Here is a 15,427-nt window from a genome sequence, read left to right on the forward strand (position 1 = left end):
GTAGCTCAACCCACAGTAAAAACGCTTCACTTTTTGTTGTGTGACAGCATAACCTTATTCCCAAATGGATTGAATTTTTTCCCCTCAAAATTCTATACTCAACAGATTATGCAAATGTATTAAAAATGAAAAACAAAATCATGTGTACTAAAATATTCACAGTCTTTGCCATAATGAAGACTTCACTGGAGTCCACCTTTGATAAATTCAGTTCATTGGACATGATTTTGGTCTACATTTACACCTTTCTACTGTACCATTAAGTAATTCCCCCTACCCTTGCCACCTGTTTTTAATATTTATAACACCTATTTGTTTCAGGTGAAACCAATTTTAATCTTAAAAAGACAACTCAAGTAAATATAAAATGCAGTTAATTAATGATGATGATGATTAATGATGTAATTATGTTTATTAACGGGTACAAAAATCCAAACCTAATTTTCCCTAAGTGAAAAAGTAATTGCCCGAATAATTGGTTGTGCCAACCTTATCACAAATAACTGAAATCAAGGGTTTCTGATAACTGGTGATGAGTCTTTCTCATCACTGTGAAGTAATTTTTGCCCACTCTTGTTGCCCACAGAATTGTTTTCGTTAAATTGGAGGGGTTTGAGACTGAACTATCCATTTAAGGTCATACCACAGCATTTCAATTAGATTCAAATCCAGAGTGGCCACTCCAAAACCTTAAGTATTTTAGCCATTCAGAGTTGGACTTGCTAGTACAGATGTTTTCCAAAACATTTGAATATCATGGAAAAGTTTATTTTCCATAATTCCATTCAAAAAGTTAAACTTTCATAGATTCTAGATTCTGGGCCCACAATTTAAACAATTTCAAGTATTTATTTGTTTATTTTTACATAACATGGTCTTCCAGCTCATGAAACCCTTTATTGCTCAGTGACTGTTTTTTGTCAATTTTATCTTTATGTCTCCAAAGTGTTCTCTGTCAATTGACTGTCTGTTGTCGTACTAGAGCGGCTCCAACTACCGGAGATAAATTCCTTGTGTGTTTTTTGGACATACTTATGTAAATCCTCAATACTTGGTTGGGAATCCCTTTGCTTTAATCACTGCCTTGATATGCCCTAGCATTGAGGCAATCAGCCTGTGGCATTGCCTGGGACTCATGGAAGCCCAGATTTCCTTGATGCTTGCTGTCATTTCTTCTTTGCTTTTGGGTCTGGTGACCCTCATTTTCCTCTTGATAATACCCCATAGATTCTCAATGGGGTTTCGATCCAGCGAGTCACTGTGATGAGGATCAAACCAGGTTTTGGTGAATGGGCAGGGGCCAGGTCCTGCTGGAAGATGAAATCTGCATCCCCATACAGATCCTCTAAAACATTCTGGTAGACTGTTGTGGTGACCTTGGATTTAAGAAAGCAGAGTTTACCAACACCTGCACTGGATATTGCACCCCAAATCATGCCTGACTTTGGATATTTCACACTGGACCTCAAGCAGCTTGGGTTCTGTTCTTCACCTGTCTTCCTCCAAACCCTTAGACCTTGATTCCAGAATGAAAGGCACACTTTACTTTCATCGGAAAAGAGGGCCTTGGACCACTGGCCAACAGTCCAGTCCTCCTTCTCCTTGGCCCATTTGAGACGCTGCTGTGATGGTTTTTTGAAGCTGTGACTCCTGCCTCATTCCACCCTTTCTGGAAGATCTGCTAGATTCTTGAATCTTCTCTGTTTGATAATTCGCTGAAGCCCACAGTCATCTCTTTTGCTGGTGAATCTTCTCCTGCCGGCGGCACGGTGGCCGACTGGTTAGAGCGTCAGCCTCACAGTTCTGAGGAACAGGGTTCAATCCCCGGCCCCGCCTGTGTGGAGTTTGCATGTTCTCCCCGTGCCTGCGTGGGTTTTCTCCGGACACTCTGGTTTCCTCCCACATCCCAAAAACATGCATTAATTGGAGACTCTAAATTACCCGTAGGTGTGACTGTGAGTGCGAATGGTTGTTTGTTTGTATGTGCCCTGCGATTGGCTGGCAACCAGTTCAGGGAATAGTTCTCCAAAAATCTTGCAGATTATCAAGATGCTTGTTGGATTTATCTCACCAAACATTATAATGAATAAACACAAAAGGAATGAAGACGTTGGTCATTTTACTCATGAGGAGGGCGCATGTGAGATTGTTCAGGTTACAGCCTCTCAACACGCTCTAAACAATCTCTCCCGTCGCTCCTGCATTTATTTGAAAATAGGGAGGTTTCTAAGTTTACAAGACATAACGTACTAAGCTACAAGACACAACACACTAAGGGTAGGGTTTCAAGGTGAAAACATGGCACCTGCCACATCCCGGCCACGTCCTTCTCTCAGATGATTCCTGCTGAGTCATCTTCTTGAAGGCGAGACATCTTTCTTTCTAAACATTGTCCATAATACTAATGCAAGCTAAGCAAATAAATGATAACTTCTACAATATATCTAACAATGCTTCTTGGCAAATGTAATACAAGCCTTTGTGGTCTTTTTTTCAGCAGTGGTTTTTGCCCTGGAACTTCCATGGATGCCCTTTTTGCCCAGTGTCTTTCCTATGGTTGAGTCATGAACACTGAACACTAACTCGGGCCGGTGAGGCCTGCAAATGTTTGCAAGTCGTCATGGGTTCTTTTGTGACCTCCTGGATTAGTTGATCTTGCACTCTGTAATTTTGGTTGGTCGACCACTCATGAGAAGGTTCGACCACTGTTCCCAGTTTTCTCCATTTGTGGATAATGGTTCTGACCGTGGTTTTCCGGCTTTATACACTGTTCCAGATCAGTTTGTTTCTTGTGTTCTTGAATTTTTTGGGATAATGGCATGATCCGTTTCTTGTTTTAGATTCTGTAGCCTACTTCATTTACTCTTAATTGTGTACAATTATTAAATTACTTCTTGAGTGAATAAATCTGTCAGCAATAAGGCCTAGGTGTGGCCAGTGAAATTGATCTCAGCTTTCCATAAACTGTGGTTAATCACAGTTAACTAATGATTTAACAAGTGGGGACAATTATCTTTTCACATAGAGATAGATAGGCTAGTATTTCTTTCCCCTTAACAAACAAAATCATCAGTTACAGTATAAACCAGGGGTGGGCAAACGTTTTGGCTCAGGGGCCACATTGACTTTTAAAATTTGACATGCACACCAAGCCAGGACAAGATGCTTACATATCAAAAATATATATATATTTTAAAGGCATTGTAGTGTTAATACTTAGATTTACTTTTAATGGGCACAGTGTTGTTTTGTTGATCACCTTTTTTTGCCAGTCAAAGTCTGGTGTTAGCTTTGTTGTGGCAATTCGTAGAACACATCTGAGGTGTTCATCACCCAGCTGGGATCTGTAGGATGTTTTGTTGGTGTTCATCGCACTAAACGTTTGCCCGCACACATATGTAGAGCCAAGCACCAGCAGCATCCTCTGTGCCATCTTCAGGATTTTTTAAAATTTGTCTGCGCTTAATGAAGCATAAAACTCATCCAGTTTGAGAGTTGAACTTCTCTTTGAAGACACTATCACATTGGAGCTCAATCAGTTACATCTGCAGCTCCCGTGGCACTGTTTCAGGGTCTTGTGACTGAATCTTGGATGGCAGTTTGTCAGATAAAGGTGTTTTGCTGAGCATGCAAGCTTGATTTTAACCGCTGAGACGTAGCCATCAGTTCCTGCGTTGATTGGCTGTTATCATAATCAGCATGCTCGGTAGAAAAGTGAAAGCTGCAACGGTTTCTTAACAAATTAAACAAATTAGTCTTTGACCGGACTTCAGTGAGAAAGTATTTAGTAGTCCATTCTATATTAAACACTCCACACTCACTGTTGACTTTTCTTTTCTTTGGCCCACTCATGGTTGAAGAAGGGTTTAGAGCAGTAAAAACAGAATAGCCAAAGTCAAGTCAATGTATCACTGTACCTACTGAGCTACCTGGTGGAACCACTGGACATTACTGCACAACCTGGTGGAACCACTCGGCTTTACATGATAATGTCAAATAAATTTAGTCATGATTTTGATAGGATTTGGGCGTTTCTGTACCAATTTGTGGCGGGCCAATTGAAATGATCAATGGGCCGGATGTGGCCCGGGGGCCATAGTTTGCCTACCACTGGTATAAACTGTGTTTTGCATTTAGTTGGGTTGTCTTTGTCAGATATAAAAATGGGCTTGATGGTCCGAAACATTAAATGTGATAAATATCCAACAACAAAAAATACGGAATATGACAAATACTTTTTCACAGCACTGCATTGCATATACAGTGGATATAACACACGTGTTTAAATGCCAGGTTTTTGTAATGTAAAAAATGAGACCAAGATAAATAATTTAAAAACTTTACCACTATTAATGTAACTTTTAACCTGTACAACTCAATTAAAAAAAGAGGAGAAGTAATAAACAACTGAGATAATGTGGTTGCACAAGTATGCACACTCTCATAACTGGGGATGTGCCTGTGTTCAGAATTAACCAATCACATTTAAACTCATGTACAATGGGAGTCGGCACATGCCTGCTACCATTTAAAGTCCCTTTGATTAACTACAAATACAGTTCAGATGTTCTAGGAAGCTTTTTCTGAAATTTCTGTCGTCACATAAAAGCATGGTGAAATGTGGTGGTAGCATCATGCTTTGGGGCTGTTTTTTGTCACCTGGAGCTGGGGCCTTGGGCGAGGTCGAGGGAATTATGAACAGTTCCAAATACCAGTCAGTGTTAGTACAAAACCTTCAGGCTTCTGCTAGAAAGCAACAAAAAAAACATCAGGAAAAGCATCCTAGAACATCACATGAACTATATTTGGGGTTAATGAGATGCACTTTAAATGGTGGCAGGTGTGTGCTGACTCCCACTTAGCATCAGTTTGAATGTCATTAGTTAATTCTGAACATAGCCACAGCCACAGTTAGAGGCTGTGCACACTTGTGCAACCAGATTATTTCAGTTGTTTCTTAGTACTTTCCCTCTTGAACAGATTTCATTTTGTAAGTTGAGTCATACAGGTTATAGGTAACAATGGTAGAAAAAGTTTTTAAATAATTTGAACGAGCTTGGTCTAATGTTCTATATAAAAAAGACCTGGCATTTGAACATGGGTGTTTAGACCTTCTAGCTTCACTGTAAATCCCACAGCTGACAGGGCATGTCTGAGCACAAACCAAGCATTACGACTTAAAATAATTGTCTGCAGACCTCCAAGAAATAATTGTCTCGAGGCACAGATCTTGAGAGGGGTACAGAAACATTTCTGCTCCCAAAGTCCCAATGAGGACAGTGCCCTCTATGATTCATGAATGGCGGGAAGTCCAGAACAACCAGGACTCTTCTTAGCGCTGGCAGCTCATCTAAATAGAGAGCGAGGGTGAAGGGCCTTAGTCAGCAAGAGGACATAGAACATCACAGTCAGAACTTCACCGTGTCTATGTAGAAAGAGGAGAACCTCCAGAAGGACAACCATCTGAGCTGTACAGTCAAGTGGCCAGACAGAAGCCATTTCCTTGAAAAAGGAACACTGTAGCAAGCCTGGAATTTTCCCAAAGGCACCTGAAAGACTCTCAGACTATGAGACAAAAAAGATTGTCTGGTTTAATCAGACAAATATTGAACTTGCATGAATGCCAGACGTATGTTTGGAGGAACCCAGGGACCTCTCATCACCTGGCCAATACCATCACTGCAATGTATAGAGACATTCTGGATGAAAACCCAATCCAGAGTGCTCTTTACTTCAGATGGGGGCAACTGTAATCGTTCAGCAGGGCAACAATCCTAAGCATACAGCCAAGCTCCAAGGGGTGGCTTCAGGACAAATCTGTCTATGAGTAGCCCAGTCAGAGCCCAGAATTGAATCCAGTTGAACATTTCTGGAGAGATCTGAAAACTGTTTTCATGGTTTCATTGTTCATGAGTTGATTCCATTTTGGAATAAGGCTGTAACATAACAAAATGCGGATAAAGTGAAGCTCCGTGAATACTTGCCAGAGCAGTGGACGTTAGCAGTGGCGAACATACTTTAACCGATAATTCAATTTGCCTCTGGTGCATACAATATATGCATATATATACTGGGACAATGCAATGATTTGGTGTTTTCTCAACAGAACTATGTATGAAAACATACTGTGTGTTGCCTTTAAGATCAGGTAGGGTGTGGCTCAGTAGGTAGAGCGGGTCATCCAGTGACCGAAGGGTAGCTGATTCGAATCCCAGCACCGAATGTCCGCATGTTGAAGTATCCTTGGGCAAGACACTGAACCCTAATTTGCTCCCAGCGGGCCTGGCAGCGCCTTACATGGCAGCAGTCACCCATCGGTGTGTGTAAATGGGTGAATGTGAATCTTTGTAAAGCGCTTTGGGCACTGTGATAGTGTAGATAAAGCGCTATATAAGTGCAGTCCAGTTACCATTTAATAAGAGAAATATGTTAAATTTTATTAGGCCATTGGTCGTGTAATAGTTGACTTTTGTGCAAATGGATCAAACTCCATTCATAATCGCCTAGTGATTGATGGGTGGTCAGTCCGGGCTGTAGTCCAACTTTTGCTCTAAATAAGATGGGCTCTGTCCCCTACCTCTGAACAGAATAAACCAGAACAGAAGTACAGAAACAGAAAATGGATGGACGGATGTTCAGTTCTCACAAGTGATTCTTTAACAGTGAAGTAAACTATGTGCATTGTCAGAAACTGTCTGATGAATAAAACATTCTTACCTTACTAGTACCCTGTACTAGTTGACAGCTCCCTTCAGAAGCACTTGGCCCACTGACGAGCTGCTCCTTTAGCCTCTGCACTTCTTCCTGGGCCATTTCTGCTCTCTGTGAAAACATTTGGCTTGGTTACAAGATATAATGAAACTGGATAATAAAGATATGATAAAGGGAGGGAAATGAGACGAGCCACCTGCAATTACTGTATAGATTAACTGTTAGTTTATTCTGCATACGCTGCTGTTCAATCAGCTGACTTTATTTCCAAAAGTGTTTACCAGGTTTGTCACACCCTTCTAATTACAGATTCATTTTGAGAACATAATGAGCAAAGACATGGGAGAGAATACCAGGCAGTAGACTAAAGGAGGCATCACCAGGAACCAAGGCAATGAAATACAGTAACTAAGAACCCTGGTGTTCAGAGCTCTGGCATCAATCGAGCTCTGCAGTCTCTTCTGCTGAGTGCAGCCATGCTACTGCAGAGCGCCCACCAACGGGGGCTCAGGATTACATTCTCTAATCACACACTCAGGGGAAGGGAGGAGGATTTGGGGAGGGGGGGACAGGACAGAGGGTGTCTTAATTAAAGCCAAGGCATGATTACAGGAGTGATTACCCTAACAAAGGAACATCTCAATCAGGGAAGAGAAATACTCACCTGGTTTGCCTTCTCAAGTTTGACCATGATGATGCTGACTTCTTCTACCCTGGGGAAAACAAACAGACAAACACAAACACACACACACACACACACACACACACACACGGACAGTTAAGAATATCATCAATACAGCAACACACAGAAATTAGCCCAACCTTTGATACTAAACATTTTATTCAATGCGGAATGACGTTGACTATGCAAAACTGTGCACTTGATTGAGAGGAACAAATAGCGCATGCCCTAGTTTTTGTTTTAACATTAATGAAGCCTGTCTTGAAATCACTTATCCAAATCCACTTATCTTGCTAAATTTTACCAGGTGCCCGGGAAAACATATTGCTTAAAGTAAGGGAAATCTATCTTTTTGGCTTTTTAACATGACCACATTCCACTGTTTTATTATAGCATCAAATGATGAATGGATGCTTTTATTATATTTACGACTGACGTGATTAGAGAGATTTTAATTGCATGTTACACACAACAACATTTAACCTCCAACTTCTTTCCATATGTCTGATAATTAGTCGAATTTAAGCAAAAGCTCAGTAAGATTATTCATTAGGTTTGCTTGAAGTTCAACCATTTTTGCAACATGGGACCTGATTTTCAAAAGGTAGATAAGGATGGCTTCATAGTAAGGATCCTGTGAGGGAATTGAATATGCACCCAGGTTTCATGGTCTGACACGAGGGTCCTGCTAACCAAAGAGAGAATTGTTTAAAAAAGATTTCTTTATTATTATTTAGCCTAAAATCTTCCCAACTGAATGTTTGCATTAGGACTTTGATTTTATCCTTTAAGGACCTGTAACTGCCTGACATGCTACTAAATTCAGTGCAATTATTAGGTGAAAAGGAATCACAAAAGTACAACAAACCAGCACTGCAATGTGGAATTAGTGGGATTCACCAAAAATACAACAATACATTAAGAATCACTGTTGTGAGGCATAACCCTGGTTTCAGACGGTCATGGTTTTGTCTAGGTCAAAGAATTAGGCTAAGTTAGATAGCGCTGAGCTGACAGCACACACTAACAGGTGTAAGCTCCACATTTAATGAACTTGTGCAGTGTAGAAAATGTTTTGTATTGATTAGCTGCTCAATTACTCAAGTCAGAGCAGACAAATAGTCTTTTCTACATTCATTTAGTAAAATGGCAGTGAGAGTAAATAGAGGCAGGGCCAGAGTTCAGAGGCTCTGGGTCATGGGAGGGTAACTGCTGCTGTGGGTCAGTATAGCTGCTGTCATCTGAAAGGAATGTGAACCAAGATAACAGCTGCACTATGACCATGCACATAAAATACTACCAACTACCTGCTGCATGCCATAATGAAAAATCATCCAGTCCAACAAGATAGATGGCAATGAGTCTTGAAACATCAGTGCAATTGTGCCATGGATTAAGCCTTGGAGGAAAGCCATTAGCAGTGGTTGACTGTGCTCTGGAGCACAACCTGAACAAAAGAGTGTTCACGTTGAATGTCTATCGACATCTTTCATACAGGCTCAGATGATTTTCAGGCGTGCAGTGTATACGTAGCGTTCAACAACCAGGACATTGGAGCGGTTTTCTGAAGCAATCTTTAAATGGAGCAATTCTTCTTGAGAGCTGTCAAGGCCCAAATGCTAAGGCAAACACAGAGCTCTCTCATCGACCTGCCTTAATAGCTGAGTCACTCTCTTGCACCGCTGTTACAATGGCATTCCTCAGCTTTACACACGACATGAATTTATTTCGGCAAAATGAAGTCGAACTGTTTCAACAATTGAATTGCTTCAATAACCTACTGTCATGAGGGGGGACACTAAAATGGCAGTGTGTTCTTCCCGTCTTGTATGGGGGAGCTGTATGAAAGGAGGTTCCAGATGTAGGTGACAAATCAGAAGCAGATTCTTACTTGTTTGTCATCTCTTGGCTATATTTACACCGTAGGTCGAGCAGCTCAGTCTGTGAAGTATCCAAAGCTGTTCAGAGGCAAATAGTGAGAAGTGCATATTAATTTAAAGTGTTTACATGTGAATACGTGAACTAAAGTTAATGTTTTGACCAATAATATCTAAGGAGAGGTTTAGTACTTCACAGTATGAAAAGAAAAAAAAATACTACCAGGAAAACATAGAATTACAGTTGACCCTCGCATATTGGTGGTTCGGCATTCGTGAATTCGCTTATTCACCGATTTATTTTTATTTTTTTAAGCCTATTCTTGGTTATTCGCAGGAAAAAAAAAACACCTTGTGATTTTCTGTAACATTGCACTTTTTCTTGACAAAATACTGTATACAGTATGCATGCCATTTATTGTATTGTAACGTCTTTTAAGATGATGAAAAGTGGACTCATGTTGGTCGATGAACAACTCCTTTAATTGAGACAGCTAATGGTTACTGTCGGCCATAACCATGCCAAAAAAAATTTAATTAAATAAAATTTAAAAAGCTCAGCCTTCTCCCTTACACCCAAATCCACACTCAACTTCTACCTGCTCATCCAATCAGAAATCTAACAGCAGCTGTGTTAGATCTGTGATTGACAGTCAGTGAGAGAGGATGGCTAGATGGTGGCGCCCATGTCCCAATAATTTCGCCCAACTAGGACAGCATTGAAACAAGTGCATGATGTAAGGACAGCTCAGCGGAACGTCACTAAAATGGGTACTATGCGTACTGTATATTATGTATGTGGCCGTACGTAGCTGTAAGATATTTACTGCTACTGTATGCTTAAGGGTAGAGCAATGCTTCAAGATGCTTGCAAGCCTTTGAAATGCTATTAAAGTGTTTTGGGATCATATTTAATGGTATATTTAGTGTTTAAACTATTATTATAGCCAATTACAATAACTTTTAGGGGAGTGTGAATTATTCATGAAAATTCACTATTTACTCAGTCCCTTTCAGGCATGAAAAGCAGGGGTCCAATGTACAAGATTAAAGTTATGACATCATGAGAAAAAGTAATTAGTCACAAGAATAAAGATGTACTATTATGACAGCCAAAATGCTTCAAACTTTCCTGCTTTACAATGACGACTCGAGAATATCCTCCAAATTACACTTCAGTACAAGTTTCACAAAGAAATATTGTTATGGCATATCAATACCATCGTCCGTATGAGAGACTTAATATCAGTTCATGCATTACAAGTTTCCCGCCCCCTTTCTTTTTCTCTTCAGAATGGCCTTAATACTTTGCATTTAACAACATTAAAGAGAAAAACCATTAAAACAGATAATATGATGGAGTGTAATTCTACATCATTGCAAACCACCCAAATCTATTTTCTGTCTATTTAAGTGACTAGCTTTAATAAGGAGGTACACACTTTAAGTTATTCTGGTGCTCAAAATATCTCATAGTCATGTTTCTTAAGATGTAATTAAAGTTAAAGTATGTGTCAGTGTTTCAAGTACTCACATGAATGCAGAAACTTGATTTTCTCCTCTGCCTCTGACAGTTTGTCAGCCAAACTAACACCGGCATTCTCCTCCTCCCTGAGAGAAGAAACTATGTCAGTTGTACACAGTATCACTTCAGCGAGTGTACACATCTTTATGCCTTGACATGTAAAATGTTAATCCCAGCATAGCTCTGACGAAATTGTGCAAATTTCACAGACAAATGGAAGTTTAAGAGATGTTCAAACATTTCAAGAGAACCTTTGAAGAACCAACGATGGTAATTTATTTCTGATTTGATTTAATGTGATGCACTTACAGTAGATTTCTCTACTAAAAGTGGATCTCATCCTCACTGAGAATACTAACAATAAGTAACACAATTTCGCATGCAAGATTTTTCAGAATTAGGAGCATATATCTGAAATGTCATTAAAGTCAACCCTCGATGATTCGCGAATCACCATTCGTGAGTAGATCAATCATTCTATAGAACAGGGTTGTCAGACTCATTTTTGTTGTGGGCCATGTAGTTACGGCTTCTCTTTGAGTTTGACACCTGTGCTGTGAAACATAACTAAAACTATTAGCTGGAAAATGCACCTATTTGCGCATAATCACATATTTCTGTGCTCTTTCTGTGATGCCCTAAGATGCCGTCCGAACGCCAGACTCCTTTTACGGTTTCTGGCAAACAGTCTCAGTGTGAGAAGAAGGTTATGACGCACCAGGAGAAGGTAAACCTTCTGGATATGCTCAAAGAAGGGACTTTTCACCAGTATCTACCCTGCACAACAAGAGAAAATAAAACTTTGGATTTGCTGTATGCAAACACCAGGCATGTATACAGTGCTTCACCCCTGCCCTCACTTGGGTAATCACACCACACTCCTGTGCTTTTTAATACTGCAGTATCTTCCTGTAGTTCAAAGGCTTCATGTAACCACGTCATTATTAGGTGGAATCAGAAAGATAGCGATGTACTGAAGTCACTCATAGCACGGACATCCAAGTCCGTGCTATGAGTCCACGGACTTGGATGTGCTCAGTGAACCACATGGGGACAACATGGATGACTTTGCATATTGTACCACTGGCTACATCAATGTCTGGGTCATCATTTCAGCCAGGAGTGTGCGCTGCTTCCCCAACAACAAATCCTGGATCACCATTGATTTGAAGGACTTTCTGAACTAAAGAGGACCTTCAGATGTGGTGATAAGGCAGAGTTGAAGAGGATATAGCACCAACTCAAGGTGAGACTGCGGGAGGCCAAGGACTCTTATTATCGTAAATTTGAGATTAGACTCCAGCAAAACAACATCAAAGAAGTCTAGCGAGGAAGAGGCATATTAGAGGCCTGAACACTAAGGTAGTGGGGCACTCTGGACAGGGCTAATGAGCTTAACTGCTTTTTCAACAGATTCAGTTCTGTACCTGCTGCTGTTCCTTCCCACCTTACCTTGACCTGACCCCTTCTCAGTCTCCACAGCAACCACCGTATTTTCCACCAGCCCTGATGACAATTCCCCCGACTCCCTCCTCCTCCAGATTAAAATACTCTCACATGAAAGTGACATCTCATCAGGGGAGAAGACCACTGGAAAAAACTCAACTGAAACAAGGCCGCAGGACCTCATCAAATCAGTGCTAGGGTCCAATGGGGCAATGGAAAACCTCCTGTCTAGTATTAATACCAAAGAAAGCCACCTCATCTGGTCTCACCGACTATGGACCAGTTGCACTAACGTCACGTCATGAGGTCAATGGAGAGACTGGTTCTGACCCACATACGACAACAGGTAAAACCTGCTCTGGAATCTCTACAGTTTGCCTACCAGCCTCATGTTGGTTTGTATAGTGCTGTCATCTATCTGATGCTCATTCAGACCTGCATGGTAGCAGAGGTACTGAAAGTGAAAGTCATGTTCATTGACTTCTCCAGTGCCTCCAATAACATTCAACACCTTTTCTGTTGAGTGAGAAGCTGCTTCGGATGGGTGTTCCATCATTCAGCGTCCCCTGGACCGCAAACTACTAAGACAGGCCCCAGTTTGTGTGCTGGGGCAGCACCCTGTTGGACGTTGTGGTTAGTGATGTTGGGGAACCTATCTTGTCTCAATATCTTGTTCACCTCTGACTTCCAATACAACTCTGCAGCGTGCCTTCTGCAGAGGTTCTCAGATGACACTGCACATACTGTATATTAAGGATAGACAGGAGGAGTACAGAGAGGTGGTGGACAACATTGTGGACTGGGGCACCAGGAAGCATCTTGTCCTCACTACTAGCAAAACTAAGGAAGTAGTTGTGGACTTTCGGAGGCCCAAAAGCACCACTCAGCCTATTAGCATCATGAGGTTGGGCATTGAGTTGGTGCAGCAGTACAAGAACTTGGGAATAAACTTGAACAACAGACTGGAAAGTAATACGAAAATGGATGCTGTGCACAAGAAGGGAATGTGCAGACCATTTCCCGCGGAAGCTCAGATCCCTCAATTTGTACAGCAAAATGTTGGAGCTCTTCTGTCTGTGTGTAGTAGCATTTGCCATCTAATTTGTTGTTGTCTGCAAGGGGAGCAGTATCAGTGCCAGGGACGTAAAAAGTAGTCATACCACTTAAGAAGGCTGGTGACATCATTGAACTGAAGATGGAGACGTTTGAGTCACTGAGGGAGCAGATATAACTGAGTGAACTTCTTTCCATCATGGACAATCCTTCACATCTTCTCCATGACAATCTGCAGTAGCAGAGCTCTTTCTTCAACAGACTTACAGGTACATCTCAATTAATTACAACAGTGTCAGAAGTTTAATTCAAAAAGTGAAACATATTATAGAGATGCACTACACACGCACAGCGTGAAATATTTCATGATTTTTTTAAATTTTGATGATTTCAGCTTACAGCAAAGAAATACCCCAAATTCACCATCTCTACATACTGCAATATTGCGCAACAAACAAGCAAGAAACAATGGAAATGATTTTTAAATGTAGAAATTTGGCAGGAATTTGCCCCTCGTACAAAAACTCTTCACTGTGTGTGAGGAAAAAACCTCTGACCACTGTGCAATCAATGATGTGTTGAAGATGAACTTGCAAAACAGGATTGCCCTTGACAATCTTAATTTTTGATGGGTAGCCTTCAGGGTGTTTTAAATGACATCTACATTTTGTGTTTATCAAAGACTGTATCGATCATTGGTAGTCCTCACCCTTGTCCCTCATGTTGGTCCTGGTAGAGATCCTGTGGAGAGCCTGGTGCTCCTGGAGCTGGCGTGCTATTGGGGGTCATATTGGGGGCTGGGGAGGTCGACTCAAAGGGGTCTCCAGTCTCTGCTGCGTCTGCAAAACCGTTGTCTGTGGGTTCTGTTAATACAGGTATGAACAAAATAATTCACTGATAACAGAACTAAACGTGCGGTACTTTAAATGTACCTTTTACAACCAGGTGTACAGGAGTAGCCATAGGTGTAACTACAGTGCATCCTATTTAATAGTGCTAGAAGCAGAGAAAGGTCCTGATTTACTAAAGGTTTACACGTGCAAAAACAGGTACAAACTTGATTGCTCACGCAAACAGATGTGGAAGTTGATCTACTAAGTCAGGATTGCGTCGACCAAAGGAGCACAATTTCCACAATTTATTTTGCGCATTCTGGGAGGAGTACATGCAATTACATTAATTTAGCATGCACAATATGATTTATCATCCCCACCTGACTTTGCATCTTTAAATACCGCAAAATGATAGCCGACAGAGACAGCTGAATTTTTCCATTCATGTACTGTAACCATTTTTGAAATGCCACAAACTTATACAAACTATAGCAAAATATAGTCTCTATTTCACAGTGTAATTTTGGAGCTTCTGGAGAATCTAAGGGCTGATTTGTAACCAGTCACAAGAAGGAGTCATGCCATAACATTTCCTTGTTTTCCATCTAGTTCAGCACACTGTGACAATTGGTGCTGGCCTCTCCCAGAGCCCTTTTCCGGGTGTGCTGTCCCACTGTGATGCAGGATGGGCAGATACAGTGGGTACTGAAAGTATTCAGAGCCCCTTAAATTTTTCACTCTTTGTTATACTGCAGTCATTTGCTAAAATAATTTAAGTTAATTTTTTTCTTCATTAATGTACACACAGCACTCCATATTGACAGAAAAACAAACTGAATTGTTGAACTTTTTGCAGATTTATTAAAGAAGAAAAACTGAAATATTACAGACCCTTTGCTCAGTATTTAGTAAAAGCACACTTTTGAGCTAATACAGCCTTTTTGGGAGTGATGCAACAAGTTTTTCACACCTGGATTTAGGGATCCTCTGCCATTCCTCCTTGCAGATCCTCTCCAGTTCTGTCAGGTTGGATGGTGAACGTTGGTGGACAGCCATTTTTCAGGTCTCTCCAGAGATGCTCAATTGGGTTTAAGTAAGGGCTCTGGCTGGGCCAGTCAAGAAAAGTCACAGAGTTGTTCTGAAGCCACTCCGTTATTTTAGCTGTGTGCTTAGGGTCATTGTCTTGTTGGAAGGTGAACTTTCGGGCCAGTCTGAGGTCCTGAGCACTCTGGAGAAGGTTTTCGTTCAGGATATCCCTGTACTTGGCCGCATTCATCTTTCCTTCGATTGCAACCAGTCA

At 41.0% G+C, this 15,427-nt stretch overlaps 1 protein-coding gene across 4 annotated transcripts in view; it reads right to left on the minus strand.

Moving 5' to 3' along the window:
• Window positions 1-15,427, minus strand: part of cux2b (cut-like homeobox 2b) — a 116,886-nt gene that overhangs the window by 12,688 nt on the left and 88,771 nt on the right. For 3 of the 4 annotated variants that reach the window (XM_061672885.1, XM_061672884.1, XM_061672883.1), the window contains exons 6-10: window positions 14,004-14,157; window positions 10,805-10,881; window positions 9,285-9,351; window positions 7,376-7,424; window positions 6,718-6,822 (exon numbers count right to left, since the gene is read on the minus strand). In XM_061672885.1, the coding sequence (XP_061528869.1) occupies window positions 6,718-6,822; window positions 7,376-7,424; window positions 9,285-9,351; window positions 10,805-10,881; window positions 14,004-14,157 (452 nt within the window). Of the gene's footprint in view, window positions 1-6,717; window positions 6,823-7,375; window positions 7,425-9,284; window positions 9,352-10,804; window positions 10,882-14,003; window positions 14,158-15,427 lie in introns of those variants that run through there. The other variant, XM_061672886.1, reaches the window with a different exon arrangement.

This window comes from Phycodurus eques, chromosome 3 (assembly GCF_024500275.1).
Source record: "Phycodurus eques isolate BA_2022a chromosome 3, UOR_Pequ_1.1, whole genome shotgun sequence".
Classification (NCBI taxonomy): Eukaryota; Metazoa; Chordata; class Actinopteri; order Syngnathiformes; family Syngnathidae; genus Phycodurus; species Phycodurus eques.